Source organism: Monodelphis domestica, chromosome 2, assembly GCF_027887165.1.
Source record: "Monodelphis domestica isolate mMonDom1 chromosome 2, mMonDom1.pri, whole genome shotgun sequence".
Lineage (NCBI taxonomy): Eukaryota > Metazoa > Chordata > Mammalia > Didelphimorphia > Didelphidae > Monodelphis > Monodelphis domestica.
This window is the reverse complement of record NC_077228.1, coordinates 423,013,519-423,037,535: the sequence shown is the minus strand read 5'-3', so window position 1 is coordinate 423,037,535 and position 24,017 is coordinate 423,013,519. Positions and strand designations below refer to the sequence as shown.

Sequence of the window (24,017 nt, the reverse complement as noted above, 5' to 3'; positions counted from 1 at the left end):
CCTTTTTGCACAATAGTATTTCATCACCAACATATACCACAATTTGTTCAGCCATTCCCCAATTGATGGGCACCTCTCATTTTCCAATTTTTGCCACCACAAAGAGTACAGCTATGAATATTCTTGTACAAGTCTTTTTCCTTATCTCTTTGGGGTACAAACCCAGCAGTGCTATGGTTAGATCAAAAGGCAAACAGTCTTTTAGCACCCTTTGGGCATAGTTCCAAATTGCCCTCCAGAATGGTTGGATCAATTCACAGCTCCACCAGCAATGAATTAATATCCCTACTTTGCCACATCCCCTCCAGCATTCATTACTTTCCATAGCTGTCATGTTAGCCAATCTGCTAGGTGTGAGGTGATACCTAAGCTAGCTTTTGTTTTAAGAGAGCATAGCAATCCCTTCTACATGCAACCTTTCCTAATACTTCACTTGAGAAGAATCTACCTTCCAAACAGACTGATATTTAAGTATTTTGAACGTATTTGTGTTTATATATTTCAGATATATATTTTCTTTATATTTAAATGTCCTCTATCACAGAATATAAATTCAATTCCAGAAATTCTTTAATTTTTTGAATTTCGATATCCAGGGCTGAGCAGAGAATGATATATTAATAAATAATTCTTGATTAGCTGACTAGTTGTGAGTCATTAGTACAGAGATTCTACCCAAAACCCTGAGTAGCAAACATATACATCCTGAGCAATTCATACCCACTGAGAAGAGAAAGGGAACTAGTCAAAAAAGACAAGGATCCAAAATGCTATTTCTCCTAGATATTCCTTCCTCCTTAAACCCTCAAGCCTCATACACAGCATCACACAATATAATTAAAATATAACATTCTCTGCTCATAAAAACCAATGGGAAATAAGAAAATAAGCAAAGAACCAGAATAATAAGAAACTAATTTGTGTGGTATGAAAATTAATAATTATAAAGAAAATTCAGTTTCCAAATGCTAAATTAATGATTAGTTTATTGACCAATGTAAGTATATAACCTATAAATGTCATAGTCTAATAAAATGCATACTTATATTCTTTGGGGGGGGGATTTCAATTCTTGTCATCAAAAGCAAATATTAAGTGAAGAACCATTATATATGTATCCCTATACTTGGGAGAAATAACAGTAAAAGTTCAGTTCCATGAAAACATCAAGATTTTTATACACAGAAACTATAAAAAAGTATGGTCGTATTTTCTAGGGAAATGATAGAGGTAAACCTGAGATAGGCATTAAATTTAATGATGTGAAATAATGTAAATAACAAAGACTGATTCCTCTACTTATTTTTCAAATCTCTTGATATTATGAGCACATTATATCCACCCAAACTTCCTTCCCACTACTCCAGAACACTTTTCTCACTTAGATCAGTCCTTAAAAAATAAAAATAAAAAAGATCAGTCTTCAAAATGTTTGACAAATGATGTAACTGTAATTATCATCATCTCATTTAAATTGGACTTTAAGAATGGCGAAGCACTTTACATGTGCTATCTCATTTAATCCTCAGGACAACTTTGTTAGATAGGCAATTACTATCCCCAATTTAAAGATGAAGAACTGAGGCTGAGGAAAAATGACTTGCCTAGGGTCAAATAGTAAATAAGTACCTTAAGTAGGCCATAAACTCAAGTCTTTCTGACTCCAAGTTTAGCATTCTATCCACATATACCATTCTAACTGATTTTCAGTCTATAACACCCTTCCTTCTCCTTAGTCAGTGGAAATCTTGTCCATCTCTCAAGGCTCAACTAAGATCTCATCTCTTCCATTCATTTTTTTTTAATATTTGGATTATTTATTCAGGAATGAATAGTTATCTGATGAAAACTAGTAGAAAAGGAAATGTTTTAGGAACTCTTTTATTTGATATTATTCCTTCAACTTATTCCACTAATTTTATTCATTTCTAGTATCTCATTGATAAAAATCATTTTTAAAAAAGCCAAACTCACCTATTTTAGACTGCAGGTTACGTCTTGGTTCATCAGGGGCCTCAATTGGCTGGTCAGCAAGGAAGACTCGAGCTTGGTCTACAGCATTCAATATAGAATGTTCTTTTTCTTTCAGTTCACGTCTCAGTGCCTTTGCAAAGTAAAACAAGAACCTTGTTAGAACTTAATGTTGTGTACAGAAGAAAATGGAACATCCTCTTCATTTTTACCACCTCTTCCCATACCTGCCGAGAGTGACTAATAGCCGGAATTTAATTCAGTTTACAAGTGAAAATGTAAATTTTACAAATCAGAGAAATGAGAAAAAAATGAACTTGGGCTAAAAGGATGACTCCTATAGGATGTAAATGTCAAAACATAAGAGGAATGATGATGTGTTTAAGATATTCACCTAACAGATATTATTGTACTTGCTGGAATTTATATAAAACCCACTTTTACAGTCTTCATTTCTAACTGCGAGATTGCAAAAAATATAATAGCCTATTTTAGCATACTTTTTTTTTTGGTTATACAGAATGACAAAAAAATTACATCCAATGGAACAGAAGAAGGCAATTTCACAAGTGGTAATGAGATCTCCAGAAGCATTTTACATCCTTTAGAATACATTAAGTAAAAGAAAAAAAATTAAGAGGTAGAAACAAATTAAACTACACAAAATTTAAACTAAACTAAAGAGAATACATTAAAAAACACAGTCTCCAATTATCTTAAAATATGTTCTAACTCACACTGAGGCAAATGCAATTTTTCCCTTGCCAGGCTTTTTCAATGCAAATTTATGATTCTCAGCACAGTTGGTCTTTAACACTTTTGTTCTTTCAAGTCAGTTAAACTTTAACCCCTGCACCTATAAAAATGGATGGTGATTAAGACACTAAAGGACCACAGGCCATGCTAGCTACTTTACTGAGCCCACATACTTGTCTGCATGTAATTTTAAAAGCTTTAAAATCATTAAATAACCAAAGCAAAAGATCTGAATAAAAATGTTTTCACCAACTAAATGGAAATTGCTTTTAATGTTTTGCTGTCCTCTTAAAATCACATGGACTTCTAGTAATGCAGAAGAGTTCTTTCTGGAGCAAAAAAAGTTTGCAAAAGATTTTAATAGATCATTTTAAGATTTCAACTCCCTTCTTTAAAAAAAAAGTTTTGCCGTAATGTCTTTCTTTATAACAATAACAAGGAATGAACTTTTGGGGAAACTATTTTTATTTCTGAAATACATTTCAGATTCTTTACATAGTAGTTGAGAATCTACAATTCTTCTTGAAATTTGAACTGTTTTGGTTGATGGCATCCTCTATTTACATACTTTACTCTTGATTAATTCCACATAAGGCAGACACTTAAGTACCTTATTCTTCTCAACTTTTTGGTCATTTGAAGTTTCCCTGATAGGACCTTAAAAGATCAACTTTTAAAATGCTAAGAATTCCATTTTGTCAGCATATTTTATTATCTCCTCAAAGAAATTTAGTAAGAGGAAGAAACTGCTACTAAAAATTTAGGTTGGTCAACTTTAAAAATCTTTGGGATTCTGATCAATGCAATGAACAACAACCATAATTCTGAACTCATGAGGAAACATGTTATCCAAATCCTAATTGAGATGTTGATATACTTAAAAAAAAAAACAAAAACAGATTGAGATACTTATTTTGTGTGGCAAGGATAAGATATGGCCAATGGAGGAATTTGTTTTGTTTGATCATACATATTTGTAACATTTGTCTTTCTAAATTGGGGGAGAAGAGTGAGATGCATGATGGAGTAATGTAGAAAATTTATTTTCATTGATTGAAAAATTACTGGGAAAAACATTCTGTGTAGAATTAATGGATCTTTAAATTTTTTTATTATTTATTTCATATATTTCCCAAGTACAGGGCAAAGAAAATTTTAATTCATTTAAAATTTTTTTGAGATACAAATTCTCTCCCTCTTCAATTCTCTCCCACCTCTTGACAAGGCAAGCAAAATGATATTGATTATGATGTGGGCTTATAAGTCCCACAAACCCAGCCAACTAGCTGTGCATAATCAAAAGAAGTTATAAATAATAACTAGTTGGCTATAATAGGGATATTTTCAAATAAGACACATGAGTTACTTAGATTCACAATTATGAGAAAATGCCTCACACATCAATGTTTAGACATAAACTGGGTCCTTGTTTAGGGTCTCTGGACAGCAAGTGCAGATGATTCATTTTCTTAGTCACACAGGACTAGGTTCAACAATTCTCAGTTCCCATACTCTGTGCCTTTCTTGGAGTCTGTGCAGAGTAAGGCAAAAATGACCTAAAATTGCCCCCAGGGTATTTAACATACCATTAGCATCCATTTACACTACAGTTTGATCCCTGCAGTGGGCAAACAGAGTGAATCATGGGTAAAATGATATCAGTTTCCAGGAAACTCAAGGTAACAACTGTCCAAACAAGTGCCCCCTTCCTTAGTAACTAATCAAGATAAAATGCATTCCTGAGAACTCCTATACACAGTCTATCTTCCCTTTATTCTCTCTCATAATTACCTTTACTTACCATATCTTCTTACCTTACCTTAATTAATTGCTTACTATATAGCTACTATATTACTATATTCTCTTATAAAGTTAATTCCTTAGAATGGAGTCAGTTTCAGTCATCAGTAAACCCTTTGTAGATGAAAACAAATAGCATTAATCCCATCAGTAACAAATGTAAAGTAGAATTAATAGACCTTTTCGATTCATGTTTTTTTTTTCCTTAAATAGAATCATCAAAAATTGAGATTTGATTGTCAATAATCACTGAATGATATATACTAAATACCAGGGAAAAAAGGAAGGCAAAAGATAGTCCCTGCCCTCAAGAAGCTTAGACAGTGTCTCACAAATAATAGGTGCTTAATAAATGTTTTTTGATCGACTGATTGAAGATTCTCACAATCTAATATTTTTTGCATCAAAAACAAATGGTCAAACTCCAAGTATGACAGTAATTTTAAATAAAAAGAACTACTATTCAATCATGATGGAGAAAAGGGACATTAGTATTTGTCTAGAAATGTAGCTTAGACTCCACAGCTACAAGAAAATACAGGAAAATTTTTGACTTCTACATATCAAAATTTAGAAAGCTAATATATATAGATATAGATATAGAATATATATATATTCTATATGTATAGAATATATATATTCTATATATATATAGTATATAGATATAGATATAGGTATAGATATAGAACTACCTACATATACCTGGCCAAATTAAATATAGGAGTCTAAAGAACATAGACTAAACTTTCATGTACCTTAGTACTATTCAAAGCTAAGTCAAGTAGATCCAAGGAAGTGAAAAGAGGTGAAATCTTAGAGCAAAAAAGCTGTCACAGGCTCTCCTTCCACTCCTATATTTTGGAGAACAAGAAGAAACAGCCCTAAATAATTTGCCTAATTCTGATGACAGGTCAAATCGGTAGAGAGAAAATAGAAAGGTGAATGAAAGTGAGCCTCTGAAATCTAAAAAGAGTGAATGAAATAAGCAAACACAAAGAGAACATGCCTTCCTCACCATTTCTAAAACTCATCCATTCTTTAACTATTGAAGGTCTTCTACTTCTCTGAATAGAATTCAGATTCTGACCCTGAGACATGGGTGAGAATGCAACTACTGATGGCCAGAAATGGGCAAATGGAACCATTTTAGTAAACTATCATCTATTAAGAGCCTACTATGTGCTATGCTTGGTGCTAAACACTGACAAAGAAAACAAACCAGTCTCTGGTCTCAAGGGGAACACATTTACAAACCAATTTAGAACATGTCCACCTTTTAGAATGCAAGCTCCTTGAAAGCAGGGATTATAATATTTATTTGCATTTGTCCATATAGCATTTAGCATAGTGACAGGTACATAATAAGCACCTAATAAATTTCTTTTCATTCATTCATTTATCCATTCAAATTGTAGACATATGTTCTAGAAGCTGGGAGCCTGAGAAGATAGAGTTAGTGGAGACAATATTAACTATTGATTCTACAGGCTTGGTACAAATAATTGTTTAGTTAATTATTTGAGAATATGGCCTTCAACAGACATGTGCAAAAAGGACAGACCTCTGGGTGGTCCTAGGTCAAGCTAGAGCCACCATTGGCACATGTGAGACACAGGAAGTGAGGTAGAGGAGAGCTCAGGAGTTCTCGTGACTTCCTGTGAGGAGGGAGAGAGGTAGTTGGAGCCTGGTGCTTGGAGTTGGAGGAGTCCACAGACTGTTTTCTCCATTTTGGTCACATGAGTGATAGGGACTGATCTCTTTCTTTGCCTCAGCTATCCAGGGGCCTTGGGCCCATTTTGGCTCAGCCTAAGCAGAGTGGGTATTTAAGCCCTATTTCCTTCTCGCCCCTTTCCCTCTCTCTCTCCCTCTAATACTTCCTTCCTCCTGTTTGTAATTAAAACACCATTAAAAAGGTTGGCAGCTGACTTGAGTTTTCATTTAGGAATTACATAGCTGAATTCCTTGGAGACCTTAAATTAATATATATCAGTCTTTTAAAGTGATTTTGCTATCACAGTGTGAGGTTACAACTTGAGGAAGATATAGAAAACATGACAGTATAAGTTGACAATATTGACTTAAGAAATAGAAAACATGACAAAGTAAGTAGAACCAAAAGAACAATATACACATAATATTTACAATAATGGAAACAAAAGATCACAGGGGTAAAAAAATGGTCTCATAGTGGGAAGTTAACAAAATGTTAGTTGACAGACTGTCACAAAGTAACTCTAATGATGAATTGTGGTCCCAGAAAATAAAGAAGCATGTCTCCTTCATTTCTGTAGAAAAGTAGATGGGTTTGCCAATGTCTGTCCAATGTTGTATAATGTGGTCACTGTTGATTAATTTTGCTTAACTATCTTTATTACAAGACAGAATAAAGTCGAAGCTAAAGAGGAGGATAGATTTAAAAGCAAAAGGTATGAAATAAAACTTTTTGTAAAAATAAAAGTATTTAAATGTCACAAAATTAATCATCTGCTTATTGAAAGTCATACTACACATTACCATGTGTAAATCTCAAAACCCCTTGAGGCATTGTTATCTTTAGTTTCCATGATTTTGAAATAAAGGATTTTTTTTATTTGAAAAGGAGACTTGGGAGTAGATTTTCCCATAAAAAAACCCCACTCAAGACTGTTCCATCTCCAAAAAACTGAATTTGACAGTTCTTTGTTACACAAGTTTAAATGGAATAAGCATCAATGACAACAGATAAAGTAAGCACATCAGACACTAGGTGCCAATTTAACCAGAGAACCTATGTTTATCTTTAAAATACAACAGGAAAATGATATGAATGGTGCTCAGCTCTGGCAAACTCAAACATTCAAAAAATCTGCTCATTAAGATAAATTGAATGCAACAGACAATATTTTAAAATAACCAAAGCCAAGTATGGTTCATTGGGAAGAGTAGTGATTTGGTTCGATTTCTACCTTTTCTAGTTACAAGCTATATGACCTTGGACAAATTGTTTTATCTCCTATAATTCATAAAACACAGTCTTTTTTTGTTCTATTTCTCAGGTCCTTGGTTCTCCCATCTAAAAATGAAAGGAGTGTAGCTTTGGAATAAATGATTGTTAATTTTTTTTTTCCCAGCTCTAGATATATGTACCAAAGTTATATGACTTCATTGATGACCCCTTACCAGACTTAAATCATGGCCTATACAAGACTTTAGTAAATAGCCTCCTTAATTCATTAAGACAAAAAAAAATTATTACCATGAAGCCAGCTGGGTGATGAGAGTATCTCAATTTAGGTGGACTGAACCTTAGACCTCTAACATAAAGGCCAATAGTGAAAGCATTTCCAATCAGGTAGTACCTGCCAGTCAGAGCTTAAACTGCTATAGCTAAATAAAAAAACCAAAAATGATTGCCAAAAGAAGTGAAAAAGGGCTGTTTCATTCTGAAATTTTGGTAGAGAATCTCCTGGTTTAAAATGACTTAAATTTCCTTCAGGATCCAAGAAAAGGAATTTTTTTCTTTTTCTTTTTTGCCATGACACATGATGAAAAATAATGAAACTAAAGAAAAACAAAAACAAGGATGAAGTAGAAGTATTAACAATAATGAACAGATTATTTGATGCTACTAATATGGGTTTATCCTTCAAATGTTCTATTTCTTCAGAGCTCATTCCCTTTTGACACTTAAGATGAAGGCAAAATCCTAATCCCTGTGCAAATACACAGAAAACTCTTTAAAAGAACCTTTGTAGCTTAATGGTCTAGGGATAAGCCATGTCAACTACTTCAGCAACAGAATTATAGGTAATGGCATTTAAAATTATAATTTATACCATTTGAAATCCTTAAAATAATAAACTTTAAAAATACCAGTGCCCTAGAGTGTCCATTTCTGAAATATTTCTTGGTATCTTAAACTTATAACATATCAAAATCTTTTTGAATTTAACATCAGAGATGTGTCAAAAGCCTGACATTTTAATGACTGTTTCTAAATAAAGGGGGAGGGGAATTAGAAATTAAGGTTTGTCACGGGGTGTTAATCTACAATTCAGAAAAAGCGTATTCAAAAATTATAAAGTATGTACAAAAAACTCTGAAAGTCACAATTGGAAGGAACATTAGAGTTCTAATCCAATTGTTCTCATTTTACAAACAAGTAAACCAGGACCCATATAATTTTATATTTAAGGCTGAAAGAAGCCTCATAAGTAATCTACACTTCCATTCTCAACCTCATTTTAAAGATGGGAAATCTAGATTTTAGAGACCTTAAGTTACTTAAAACAACTTCACACAGGAAATGAGCAACTTAGTTGGGATTCAAGCCCAAAAGTTGTTTTTTTGTTTGTTTGTTTTTAATTCAAATACAATACTTTTCCCTCCAAACAGTAGCTAGTGAGAAGAGGCACACTAGAATTCAGGTTTCCTGATGGTTGATATCTCATTTTTTTTGGATTATACTCAGAGTGCCTCCTTTCTTTTTTTATGAAGTAAATTATGTGTTTTGATGCTGTTTACAAAATTGCTAAATTTCAGAGTTGGAAGGGATCTGACTGCTTAGCTCAATTCATAACTAAAAAGAATCCCTACTTTAGCATAACCAACAAGTGTTCATCTAGCCTTCAGTAAATTAAGAAAGCCCAACATTTCTCAAGGTAATCTACTTTTGGACTATTCTAATTTTTTTTTTACATCAAACCTAATAATAACGATAACACAAGGAATAAGAACACACTAAAAACTCAGCAAAAGGCTTTTAAAACCTAAATGTATAAATAGCTTCCTAAAACACAAAGGATAAAGGAAGTTCAAAGAAAGAGTCAAGAATTGGGATTGTGAAGTTAATGTAGTAAAGAAGAACTACACATCATTATACAGTCAGGATGGAACAGAATTGGTGAAACATTAATTAAATCATAATCAAAGAAATCTGAAGCCTCAAAGCACTAGTTACAAGGTAGAGATAGAGGAATCAACCAAATCTTCTCACAAGACCAGGAAGGAACCCACTGGTTCTTATATTACTCACTTCCCCACAGTAAAAATTGTTCAATTTTTGCCTCAGAGTAAATACATCTAAAAGTAAGATGACCAGGCAGATGAAGTATGAAAAGTGGATCATCTCCAATATTTATGATGCGAATGGGAAAGATTTGTAAAACCGACAGTACAGAGAGGCAGCTTTACTTTTTTGCTCCTCAGATTCAGATTCTAAAAGTGTGAGGCTTCAGCATTTTATCTGAAGTATTTTTAATTTGCAGCACGTTAGACAATTTATTTAAATATTAATATGAACACACATTCAAAAACCAGATGCAGTTAAAGTGTTCCATTTATATTATAGATTTGTCTGATATATGAGAGCTCAAATCATATTATTCCTGGTATGTTACAATAATGCAAAAAGAAATAAAGTATTTTATCAAACATCCACATTGTTATCATATATGATGCTAAAAGCAGGAGCAATGATTTCACCAAAAATTAATAAAGTTATTGATAGAACAATAAAAAGGTAATCTAAAGAATGAACCACTGGCATTTTACAAACATAGATTCCATTAATCCTCATAATACCCCATACAAGGTGGGTATACAGGTATTATTGTTACCATTTTAATCACTGAGAAGTGGAGGCCAAGAGTTAAAGTCACCTAGGAAGAATTAAACTTGTTCTCCTAGAAACAATAGGCAGCAACTGGTGTTGTAGAAAGGCTGGAACTAAATTGACTTCTGAATTTCTTTCAACCTCTAAGACTTAATGATTCTATTTCTAGTCTATCTTTAGCCAAAAAAGACCATTTCCAAGTTTAAAATTATAGAAGCCATTTGTTTATATTATAATTTGTATCTATAATAAATGTATAATAAATCAAGGATCCTTATGCATGACCCTACTCATCACATTCACTTGCTCAAAAGCCCTCAGAATCTGCTCATTACCTCCTGAGTACAGTTCAAACATTTGTGCCCAACATTCATGGTTCTCCACAATCTATTACTATCCTTCCGTTGTAATATGCATTCTCTCATATACTGTCTGTGTGTGCTATGGTCAGACTGGAAAAACCACTTTTATCCCTTATATATCCTTGTATTTTCTCTCCTTTATGACTCTGGATGCCATTTGCTCATAAGGCCTTTCTTCCCTTTTTTTTCCATTTGTTTATTATCTACACAATCACCTCAAATTCCAGATCCTCAAGAAAGTAATTTTTGATTTCCCTAAGAGGAACAACCCATTTCAGAATTTGTAACTTTTTGTTTTTATATACTCTAATGCACTTAGTATGTATAAGTAAGTGTATGTTAGTTATCTATGAGTGTATTAACCCCTTCTAGGTTATAAGTTCTCTAAACTGTGTTCCTTACTCAAAGCTTAGTACTCTGTGAGCGAAGAGAACTTCGTAAATACATCTTGAGTTGAACTGTACTGACTTCATAGGACCAACTAGACCATAAGCAGAGACTCTGGAAACCTAGGGTCACTTCTTAGAAATGATGAGACTTCACAGAAGGTTTTTAATGAAAACTTTCTCTAAAAGGGATAATTTGTTTAAATATTAGAAGATGAAGGAGGAAAAAAATAATTCCCTATCTAGATGAGAAAATCTTCTGCAAAGGTACTCAAAGAGGTTTATGGAAATATACTATAGTACCTTTTATCTGACTATGGTCTCAAACTGCAAACTAAAAGAATTGATAGAGCCTTAGTGAAAATAAAAATAAGAAAGTGACTTAAAGTGATACCATTAAAGATATAAGGATTATCTCCTAGAGAATTAGAAGCAGTGAATGTGAATGCAAGGTTGTATATTCAGCTTGCAATGTTATGGTAATAAATTTGTAGTAATCACCAGCATTTCTAAAGCTGTAAACTATAATATATATATGAATATATATATATATATACACATGAATATATATGAATAAAAGAAGCTGGAGCTAAAATTACTAGTTGGAACCCAGATTTCTGATATCTGACTCTATGAGAGTCAACTGAGGCATGTAAAAAAAAAATCATTATTTAAATTGCAAAGTTTAAATTCCTTTTGAGAAGAATTTTAGGTAAAGAAGATGCTACCTCTCTGAATCCAGAACTGAACTGTTGGAGAAGCCACCATGAAGAAGCCTCCAGACCACAAGTTGCACAAAATTGAACTTTGGGTGTGGTTGATTGAACATTTATTTGTATGTATACTTTTATGCCAAAGGGGACTGCCCCCTAACTGGCTTTCTGTCAATGCGTCCAGTAATTATTGGTTTTATTCTTTTTTCTCTTATCCTCACACTATTGTAATCTTTTAAGTTTATTATGTTTTTATGATCCTTTTGGGGGAAAATTAATTTTTCCAAAATGATCACACGGGGGGGGGGGGGGGGGGGGGATGTAAAAAAATAGACTCGAATACAGGACTACAATCCCCATGAGCCTTTGCTCCACTTCCCCAGAATGCCTTGTAATCTCACCTGGGCCGAGATCGAGAAGGTATTTAAGTGGATTCAAAGGCTTTTGAAGGGGCTTGGTTTTTTTTTGGACTTCCGTTTTGGTGCAGAGGCGTCTCTTCCGTGATGTGAGGTTATTTTGTCTAGGCCTCTGGCCTAGGCACATGTTTCTTACTTGTATATTCTTTAATCTTTAGCCTTTAATAAACCTCTAAAAATATAATACTCCTTGCAGAGAGAAACTAATTTCTACCTGCCTCAGTCTCCCCGTCTCCCCTAAATTTTAACTGTTACAGGCAAAGGCCTAAACATTAATCCAGGAGAGAACAAAATACCCAGCAACCTAAATTTGGTCATTTGTCTATAAAATAAAATTAAGTTTTCACACTCTGTATCTCCAAATGTCAGCAAGGCATGCTAATGTTTTAATGTTAGAAATACAAAACAAATAATATGACACAGGCATTACTGAATTAGACTGATTCTTCCATGTAAGTCAGCTAAATCCCTCTTTGAAATGATCCACCCACCTCCTACTATCTAAAATTCCCAAGAGTTCATACTCAATTAGAATTTAAGCATCATATAAGAATCTACAACTCCTTCATTTCACCAATGAAGTAGTGAATGCCTAGAAAGCACAAATGACCTATGTAATGTCACATAGCTACTACATAGAAGAGTCTCTATTGGAGCCTTGGTCTTATCTACAAATCCAGAGCTCTCAATCTTCCACAACAGAGGCAAATACTTTTGATAGTTCCACTTCTGGATGTTTTGTGGAAAATGGGATTCATTATTAAAAAATATAATTTTGCTAACAATCATTTGATATCTCCCTGTCAATAAGAATTAATGACATTAGGTACTAGGTTCTGAACTAAGAATTGAGGATAAAAATAAGGACAATCCCTGCCCCAAGAATCTTATATTTAAAAAAAAAAATTCTTGTTTTCTATTTTTTAGAATCAATACTAAATTCTAAGGTAGAGCAGCAGTAAAGGCTATGCAATGGGGATTAAGTGATTTGTCCAGGATCACACAGCTAGGAAAGTGTCTGAGGCCATATTTGAATTAACAAACAGTTATATGACTGGGTAACTAGGATACTAACACAGGACCAGGAACCATTTAATCCCCTGCTTTTCCTATCTAGGATTCCACTCCTAGTTTGTTGTATGTCAAATTAAAAGGAGCATTTATTAAATGCCTAGTGTCATGCCTAGAACTGTTCTACATGCTGGCAAATACCAATACATGGCAAAAAAGAACGATAAACTCTAGCTCAGGGGAAAGAGAGAGGGGAGGAGAGGGAAGATGATGGTTTTGGCATAGTAGAGAAACTCTGAGCAGTCAGGAGAATAGGCTGGAGAGCAATGAAGATATGGTTGACCTGGGTATACATCTTAATATGGAGGTTCTAGGAGGAACCAGCCAATCCAAATGAGTGGTCACAGAGGGAAAGGGAACTTCCAATGTGAGATATGTCCAGGAGTTGAGTGAGCATTCAGGGCAATGAAATTTCTGTGGAATATATGGTAGAGAAAGTCTAGAGTCAAGAAAGCAGGCTACAAAGGGATATATTGTTTTCCCATTAATTAATCCCCTTCAATACAGGGGAAATATGGTCTGACCATGTCTCAAGATAGCAATATCTGTGGGTAGTTCATAGAGGTTTCAGCCAATGGGAAATGGCACAATAGAAAAATTAATTGTAATTATGTGAAAATGTGGTTCTGAGGCTCCTTGTCTTCAATTGAAAAGAATAACATTTCAGGAATAAAAAAGAAGCCTTATGCAGTAAGATCTTATTCATGATATCACATCTCTATCTGGCAACCTCCATATCCCAAATTAAGTAATCACTGCTATGCATTTTTTTCATCCCAGAGTCAGTAATGAAATTCCTTATATCTGCTATTGTCTAGGAATAATCCCAGATGTTCTGGGGAAGATAAAATAACAATTTCTTTAAGCTCTACATTTCTCGTCTGTGGAAGAAGACTCAGCAATGGTACAGTTCAAATACTAGAAAGTTTCTCTTTTGTCTCTGCCATCTAATTCTCCTTGACATCCTCTTGACACTGCCTTTATCAAGAAATACGTGTAGGCTTGTTGAAAGAAAAGAATTCTAAAGATTAAAGCTCTTCAATAAGGATGATGATAATGATGATGATTATCATAGCTAGCTTTTTAGAGTACTTTAAGGTTTGCAAAGTGCTTTATAATACATATATATATAACACATATGTTAACTCATTTGATCCAAAGATGAAATGAGAAAGTAGTGGGTTCCCTTTTAGTGAAAGTTCTTAGGTATATCTGGATAACAATATATGAGAGATGTTATTTAAGGAATTCTTGGTAATGTATGAGTTGGGCTAGTCCTTTTCAACTTAGTGACAAATAATAACAGTAACAGTCATTTATATAGTATTTCCAGGTTTATAATGTGCTTTATAAATATTTCATTTTCTCTTCACAACAACTTTGGGAGGCTGGTGCTACTGTAATTCTTCCTTTTTTATAGAAGTGGAAACTGAGGCAAACAGGGTCACATGACTAGAACAGTAACAAGAGAGTAATGGGTCACTCTCTTTTTTTCCTTTTGCTGCTAATTTACTAAATCTTAACATGGACTGTTAGTTTGTACCAGCTATAAGTCAATAACCCCCTATTCAGAAAAACCAGTAACATGCAGAAATGTCCCTGACAACAATATTTTGAAACTACTCCCTTCTTTCCACTTTTTTTTAATTTTTAAGCTCTGCTGGGTACCTGATGACAGTAGGGCTTCTGGGAACAATATCTTAAAGCTAATCTGACCTTCCTGTTACTCCTTTAGCTAACTTCAGTTAAGCTGCTAAATATTAATAATTATAACAGACTGGAAAAGTCAGACATATGTCACAATCACTCTATATTGTATAGTGTTTTAGTTAGAGACCCAAAATTCTCAATTTCTTATGCTGAGATATATTGTGAAGTAATCACTCTCTCTTTCTTTTTCAAACATAATGAAACCTATATCCAAAATGACCATTAGAAGAGTAGACCAATTTATTTTGGAAAAAATGCTATGCTGCTTATACACTTTTATTATACTCTATATCAAATGTCAATAATTTTAAAAGTTCAATATATAGGAATAGTCACACAAAATAAACATCCAACCAGTGGCACTTTCCTTTTCGCAGACAACTGCTATTTTTACGATACTAGAGTTTTTGTGAGAGATGTTGTTATTGCTCAGGAATATTCTCTAAAATTACTAAAGATTTATGGCAGGTTACTCTAATAATAATAGTCTACATGTATAGTACCTAATGTTTTCTAGGGAAATTAGATTCATTATCTCATTTTATCTTCCTAATAACTCTCTGAGGTGAGGACCAGGTTTACCAGTAGTAAGTTTCTACAATAGAATTTGAATGTAGATCTTTCTCATTCTAAATCTAGCACATTTTAAATTGTAGCCTAGTGTTATGTCGGCAAACATATGGAACATATGCCAGAGGGAGCTGCTCCCTTCCCCCCTCCATATGCCCCTCTCATCACCCTCCCCTCTACCTAGTAGCCCAACTGAAGCACTTCTTCCCTCCCCTGTCTGGGGTAAGGGTGCAGCTCACATGCAATGTAAGGGTGCAGTTTGGGCACTTGACCTCCAAAAGGCTCTCCATCACTGGCCTAGTGCTTTCCCTAGAATGTACTAATATTGCTTCTTGGGCAAAAATACTGTAGATTCCCTAACCATTTACTTAGATTTCCTTAGAAGAGAAATCAAAGCATATGAATATTGTTTGATTTCTGAATTCTTTTGATGCCATCTTTCCTACTTATGTTTTGTGTTTCCATTAATTTTATTTCACATGAGGGATACTAAAAATAAAGTTTAAAGTACATTTAAGTATTATATAACTCATCCATGAAACAAACATTTTACCTATTACTGACATAAAAGAAAAATTGAATTTCCCCATTACCTGATGAAGAATTTAAACAAGATATGTAGATTCCAGCAGAGCTATACAATAAAAAGAACTACAGAATGGCAGACAACTTTTGAATTCTAAAAACAAGTGGCTTTCATGTTTGCTTGCAACAGAGGAATACAATGAACCCCAATTTGAATTTTTCTGTTCTTAATTTGTATTTTCCTCCCAAATACCACAGTCCTCCTTTAGCGCATCCTCATTGAGAATTTTTATCTCAACTGGGCTTTCAGTATAGCAAAGCAATCCTTCTACATTCTCCCTAATCATTTCTCTATCATACATTTTAAAATGACTGATTCATATACCTTGTTAGAATTTCAGGTCTCTTGACAACACTATTTTCAGTACTCTTTTAGCAAAAGACTCCATTTTTTACTTCAAATTCACAAGAAAGGTCAATTGCCTGAGCTTCAGCTCCCTTTTATTCCTTTCTTCACCTTTCACATCTTTTGGACCATCATTTACTCCCTAATTCACTTATCTCTGTAGAAGGGGCTCTTCTTATTGCCAAGTTCAGTCTCTCTTGTCTCATAAACTTGATATTTCCTGTCTTCTCTAGTATACTGTCATGCCTTCTCCCTCTCATCTAATTTCTCTAATAAATCTTGGTAAGTCGGTTTTAGATGGTTCTTATTGGTAAAATAGGTTTTCAGTCATTAGAAGAGAGAAGTTTGCAATGAGTTTTAAAGGCAATAGGTTGACAATTTTTCAATCTACTTCTATTTCTATGATCCATATAATCAATTTGTTTGTTGTTGTTGTTGTTGTTGTTGTTGTTGTTTTTTAAGGATTAACTTCAATAGACATTCTTGGTAATTTATGGATAGTAACTTCAATCAGCTAGAGCAATATACTAAATAAAGTCCAATTCATGGAACGTTTTTGGCTAGCCCTAAATTTATCTCTGGTACAGGACTGTTAGATACAGTCCCAATCTGGCCAACCATATTAAAGATATTGTACATAATGTGTGTATGCTTTGCTAATACTAAATGGGGTAGTGGTGCAATGGATAAAGTGACAGGCCTGATATCAGGAAGGCTAATCTTCCTGAGTTCAAATCTTCAGTGAAGCATTTACTAACTATATGGCACTAGCCAAGTCACTTAATTCCATTAGTCTCATTTTTCTCATTTATAAAATGAGCTGGAGAAAGAAATAACAAGCAAAGGAGTTCAAGGAAACTCAAATGGGGTAACAGGGTCCTGTTTGCAATCACATCTGACTCTTCATCTGAACAACTACTAGTAAATAATGCAAATCACAAGCTCTGCTAATGAAAGGTCAAGAGCATCAATTTTATACGTAAGTGCCTGTCTGTGGAGAACTTGAGATTTAGACACATATGGCGGAGAATTTAGAGATTATCTAGTCCAATCTTCTCCATTTTAGAGATGTTGAAACTGAAATGTGAGAAGGTAAAATAACATGGTGAAGGATGAATGTAAAAATTATGGTCACTTAGGAATAAGAATCCATATGGTAGGACTCATTTGGAAGGGCTCTTTCCTCTATATTCTATGGAACATCATATTGACAAAGATAGAACATTGTCATTTCTATTTCCATATTCAAAAATCACTTCATCAAAGGCTAAAGTCTAGCAAATAGAAAATTTCAAACAAATGAAGTTTTAAATTAACTACTAATTTTTTACATTAGTGCTGCATCCAGTGTCACTTACTCAATGTATATTAATCAATGTATATTTTACTACTGTTATTGTATGTTTGTATCAGAATTTTTTACATTGTTTCTTATAAATCAAAGGCTCTAACACCATTAAGACATTTAAAATTCAATTTTTATTTTAAAATGTCAAAGTATGAAGTTAAACGTGTAATACATAAATGTAAATGTGAGCACACTAATTCAAGAATGTTCTTTGGGGCAGATTCTTTCTTTTATTTTGGTTTTTTAATAATGTTCCTTAAAGAAAACAAGTAAAAAGAAATGAAAAGATAAAAGTACAAGGAGAATTAATTGGAATGCTGTTCATTGCTGTTTAAATTTGCTTTCAAAACTAAATCAGCATATGAGTCCAGGCATTATTGTATGTCAGAATAAAAAAGAAAGAAGGAGAATCATTCAATTTAAAAGTACTAATAAAGCTTCACCAAAAAAGAACACAAGCTTATTTTATATTGGTATACCAAAGCAATAAAATATCTTCTTCTTAGTGCTTTAAAAGAAAATCATCTGGTTAACATTCCTAAATGAAGTGTTAAAGTATAAATTCTTTTCAGTTCTACCACTCTGACAGCAAAAATGATGTGAGTCAGGTTGTTGAGAATGCACATTAAAACCAGGGAGGAAGCCCTCCCTCTATGGAATCTCTGCAGTAGTAAAACACATCTCACAGATTTTGAAAACTGAAAATAAAACAGACTGTAAAGATTTGTGCTTGTTCTCTTTTCCATACCCAGAAGTGGGTAAATACAGTACCCTTCATTTTTGTCTTATTCTTTAAGATGAAACATAAAGTTATGCTAAAATGAATAATTTTATAAATATTCCTGTTGAATGCTTTTACTTATACTCAGTTGTAAGCTCAAATGAGATTCTCTTTTACACACTACTTTTATAATAGATTCAGAGATTCAGCAAGAGAAGCAAATACAGATTAAAGTACCATAATGACTTGCTACAGTCAAACAGGTTTTAGTAAGCATTGGAGACAGGATTTGAACCTGAATCTTCACTTTCATACTTCCATCCTTAGGGATGACCATTTTCCTATATTTTTGAAAATTTGCAGAAAAATATGTTGAGTATTGAATGTTCCTATAACTCATTTGACTATCACTAGTGCCTATTAACTAGTATTATCAATAAGGTCTTCCCCACCCATAATGGAGCATATTTAAATTATTGTATCATCTATTCTGACATGCAAGTAGATACTATGAAGGTTCAATAACATCTTCATTATTTAAAGGAAAATGGGGATGGGGATTTCCATGACTTCTTAATATGGTACAATCCTTTGAAAAAACCTTAACATTACGTATTTTGAAGATAGGGAAATGTATGTAGGAGAAAAGATCTATAGACTAGAAACTGGGTGGTAAAAGACAAACTTCATAATGTTGCCTGAGGGTCAACCTGTGTATCTTCAACTGAGACAGGGTAAACAGAAGCAAAGGAGCTATTTTTGGTATGCAGCTGCAAGAGCAGACAGTTTGGGTTTCCTATGACTTTCAAAGTTATTTTGTAATTTTTTTTCTTTTATTATCATAATTGTTGCTATATAAAATAGTTTCATTCATTTCCAAGAGATATTTTGATTGAGATTTCACTATATGTATTCCCACCAATCAGATCTCTTATTTTTTAAAATTTCTCTTTAACCTCTATCTCAGGCTAGTTGCCAAAAACAAAGTCTCATCAACTTCAATAAGAATTTTGATAAAATTCAACAACATTCAGTGCCCCAAAAGTCTTTGTGCAGTTTTAAGCTTCAATAAATATTTTTAATAAAGACTTTGGAGACACCTAGAAGACAATTTCAGAAGTAAATAAGCTGCTATTTATAAAAAAAAAATCAAAAGAATAAAGATATGCAAATTAAACCCAAAAATTATTAAAATTTCAGCTAGTTTTATAAATGTTAGGTAAAAGCACTAACAGGCTTAATCTTGAGCAACAAGCTTACTAGTAAACAATAATATGATAAAAACCATATATTTGAGATGATAATCAGAAGAAATATTGCATTAGAGGTAGCTAGGTGGCTGAATGGATGGAGAGCCAAACCTGAAGATGGAAAGTTCTAGGGAACAAATATGGCCTCAGATATTTCCTCCTTCTCTGACCCTGGGCAAGTCACTTAACCCTGATTTTAATGTTCTCACTTATCTTTTACTTTAGAACTGATACTTAATATAAACTCCAAGACAAAAAAGTAAGTGTTAAAAAAAAAGTAATATATTGTGTTAAAGAATAGACATGTTATAACTGTAAACTAAGTAAAAAGCTGTTAAATCTCAGTTCTCATCCATATACAAAAAGATATTCCATTTTTGACATTGTCTACTAAATGCATGACACTAACATAAGGTTATTACTCCCACACAACACTCCATCTCTCATCTTCCTGACTTTGTAGTGGCTATATTTCAAGCCTCAAAAACATTCTCCTATTACCTCAACCTCAATAAATCTCTCCTATAAGGATTCAGCAAACGTATGAAATGGTATTTGTAAAAAATATTTAGCACATGGGTGGCTCTATATAAATGCTTATACCTCCCACTCTAAGATAGTGTTTTCAGATTCCCCAATTGCTAGCTAAATCTGAAACAGACCACCTTGTATTCATTGTCCTTACTTTTATTCTTTATATATATTAAATGTTTTCCCCATTTGGAATAAAATTTTTCAGGGATCAAGGGATTGCATTCAGTACAATGCTGGGAATATAAGGAGCATTTAATATATACCTATTTATTGCCTGGGGACAGCTGCTCCTAATTCTCTCTCAGAAACTAAGAATGAAAGAATAATTGTTACTCTTGCACAGCACTTCAAATATATTAAGCCAGCTATCATTTTCTCTAACCCCTCATTGTCTTTTATTCCCTTTTATAACAATCAATCTTACAAAGACACAAAGTGGTTCTAGTTACCTTTTTTTGTATACTCTCTTACTTATAAACATCATTTCTAAAATTTGATGTTGAGAATTGCATATGCAATGTACTCAAGTTGTGGTCTGACCAGATCAGAGTACAGAAGGGCATATCACTTTCTTAGTCCTGGACACTATCCTCTTCTTAATTCCTAGCTCCTTTTTGGGGGGAAATATTCAAAATCAGTAAGTCCTAAATCATTTTAGATATTCCAAATTAAGTCACAGAAATATGTCATTTTAAAACATTTGATTTACTATTATTCCCATGTTTTTTTTTAAAGAAAAGTTACTGCCAACTGAAGTCACTGCCAAAGAGTTACAAAGAAGACAGTAATGAAGCTATATAAAATGGATGAGACAAATCACTTGTCAGCAAAACAATTTAATCTAATTTTGTATACAAGTCTATTCTATGATTTAATATAATCTTAATACAAATCTTTTGACTCCCAAAAGTAGATTTCATTTTTCTTAAGTCACACACACCAAAGAAGTAATTTATTTCTATATTTTAGGCATTCCTTTTGCAAATCATCTACTCAAGAGTACTTTTATAAAATCATGTAAGTTCAGAACTAAAGAAGGTCATGGGTACCATATAGTTCAACCCTATAATGTCAGAGGTTAAGAAAAATAAGATGCAGCAAGAGTTTAGTGACTTGCTTTACAGAACTAGTTTAATGAAGAGCCAGATATCTTGACTCTTAAGTCTAGCAATTCACTTTGCCAGTAAAACAAAATTCAATGATATCTCCATTGTTATATTATTATGTATATTAATGTTATCCAAACAAAAAAAAAACCTTATAAACACTAAAATGTGAAAAACCTTCAATTCAAGAGGTTAATTTTAATCATCAATAGGTACTGGGGCTATATAAATTTCCAAAATGGAACAAAGGACTATAAACATCACAAAAGGGACACATTGTTTTATTTAATTAAACTATGCTTTTATAATACTGGACATTCATCAACAAATACATAGATCTTCTTGTGAAAATGCAATAGTATTAAAAAGCATTGCAAACTCTTTAGTGCTATACAAATGCCAGCTATCACTAAATTATTCCTTTCATAATGTGAATGGAATAGTCTGAAGCTTGTTTTCCTAAGGCAAAAGGCTGACAAAGCATGTGTCTGCATTCAGCAGTTAAAATACAAGGTTAACTCCAAGTTTAGGTAGTCTAGACCTATTCTCACCTAGATGGGAATAAGTTCTTTGGAAAAAAGGCTCTCTTTTCTAAGGAGGCCAGGAATGATTGTTCTCAGTAGACAAATCAGATAGATCTCTCCATGGACTGTTAATCCAGGGAGAGGAAATAATTCTCTCCCTGAGATATATTCATATGCATAACAAGTTTCTCAGATTGAACAGTCTCTGGCATGCTGAAGTAACATGAGAGAAAAGTGTTTTTTTTTCTTTTTTTGAACTTCAATATTATTAGCTCTTAATAAGGGGGTATTTTTAATATTTTCAAAGGGTTATAAAGGAATGTATACCTTTTTATCCAGTAATACAACTACTAGGTCTGTATCCCAAAGAGATTAAAAAAAAGGGGGGTGGGACCAGTTTGTACAACAATATCTATAGTTGCTCTTTTTTGTGGTGGCAAAGAAATGGAAACTAAAGGGATGTCCTTCAATGAGGGAAGGGCTGAACAAATTGTGACATATGGTGGTGATGGGATATTATTTTTCTATAAGGAATGATGAACAAGATGATTTCAGAAAGAGCTGGGAAGACCTAAGTGAACTGATGAAGAGTGAAATTATATTCTGCATATTCAACATTATGCACAGTAACTGCAATATTGTAGAATGATCAAATGTAATAGATATTGGTACTAACAATAATACAATGATCCAGGACAATTCTGAGGTGTAAAGATTAAAATTAGGGAATATGGGGAGCCTGAGGCAGGTAGAAATTAGTTTCTCTCTGCAAGGAGTATTATATTTTTTTAGAGGTTTATTAAAGGTTAAAGATTAAAGAAAATACAGAATAAGAAAAAAACACATGCCTAGGCCACAGGCCTAGGCCAGATAACCTCAATCACAGAAGAGATGCATCTGCTCCAAAACAGAAGTCCAAAAAAGGCCCCAAAAACCTTTGCCACCAGCTTAAATCCTTCCTCGATCTTGGCCCACCTCAGAATTCCCCTGAGATTACAAAGCATTTTGGGGAAGTGGAGCAAAGGCTTGTGGAGATTGTAGTCCTGTATTTGAGTCTATTTTTTACAGAGGAACTTATGAAAAAGAATGCTATCCACCTCCAGAGAAAGTGAGTAGAAATGCAGAATGAAAATACATGATTCATCAAAACTTGTTTATTTTGATATACTGTGGGGATGTGGGGGGGGGGGGTTCAGGTTTTATAAGTTTATTCACTTACAAAAATAAATAATATAGAAAAAAGAGGGGGATGTCCCCACTTAGTAAACCAGTCAAATTAAAGGTAAGATGAGCTGATAAGAGAGAATGGGAATGTAGGAGACAGAAGAAAGCTTGGAAATATTCCAAGTTAGAAAAGTAGTCAGTCAGAGAAAAACAGGATTTCCCTTTAAAATTGAGAGCCCAGTAATCTATAACAAACAAATATCTACTCATTCCTTATCTATCTTCTAACCCACCACTGAGAAACTTTTTGCCAAGGTCACCAATGACCTTTCAAAGGCTTTCTAAACGTCATAGAATATCTTAAGGTCTTACCCTCCTAAACTTTTACAGAGTATTTAAAGTCCATTACTACTACTATTATTTCTCCTCCCTTTTCTTGACACTTAAGAATTGGCTTGTAAGGGCTGGTCAGATGTGGAGAGAAGCCCCCTACCTGTTAACCTGTGCATGCCTCTCTAAATTCTCCTACAATTCTGGCTGTTCCTTTATATTATCCTTCAATGTTTCATCATTATCCTCCTGTCTATAGAGATGTCATATCCCCTAAGATTCCATTCTAGCTTCTCTATATTTATCTTCTTTGGTGATTTCTAATATTCTCTTATGATTTTCATCAATTCTACATAGTTTATCCCCATTGCAGATGATATTGGCTGATGGTTTTAGATATATACTGTTTATTATTTTTAGGAACAACCCTCCTATTCCTATGCTTTCTAGTGTTTTTAATAGGAATGGATGTTGTATTTTATCAAAGGCTTTTTCTGCGTCTATTGAAATAATCATGTGATTTTTGTTGGTTTGCTTGTTGATATGGTCGATTATGTGGATGGTTTTCCTAATATTGAACCAGCCCTGCATCCCTGGTATAAATCCTACTTGATCATGGTGGATGACCCTTCTGATCACTTGCTGGAGTCTTTTTGCTAGTATCCTTTTTAAGATTTTTGCATCTATATTCATTAGGGAGATTGGTCTATAATTTTCTTTCTCTGTTTTTGAGCTGCCTGGTTTTGGAATCAGTACCATGT

General features: G+C 33.4%; 1 protein-coding gene across 15 annotated transcripts in view; it reads right to left on the bottom strand.

The window, feature by feature from the left end:
- UTRN (utrophin) overlaps nt 1–24,017 on the bottom strand; it is a 651,323-nt gene that overhangs the window by 150,224 nt on the left and 477,082 nt on the right. For all 15 annotated transcript variants that reach the window (XM_007484681.3, XM_056818903.1, XM_007484684.3 and 12 more), the window contains one exon: nt 1,975–2,104. In XM_007484681.3, coding sequence (XP_007484743.2) covers nt 1,975–2,104 — 130 coding nt within the window. The remainder of the gene's footprint in view (nt 1–1,974; nt 2,105–24,017) is intronic.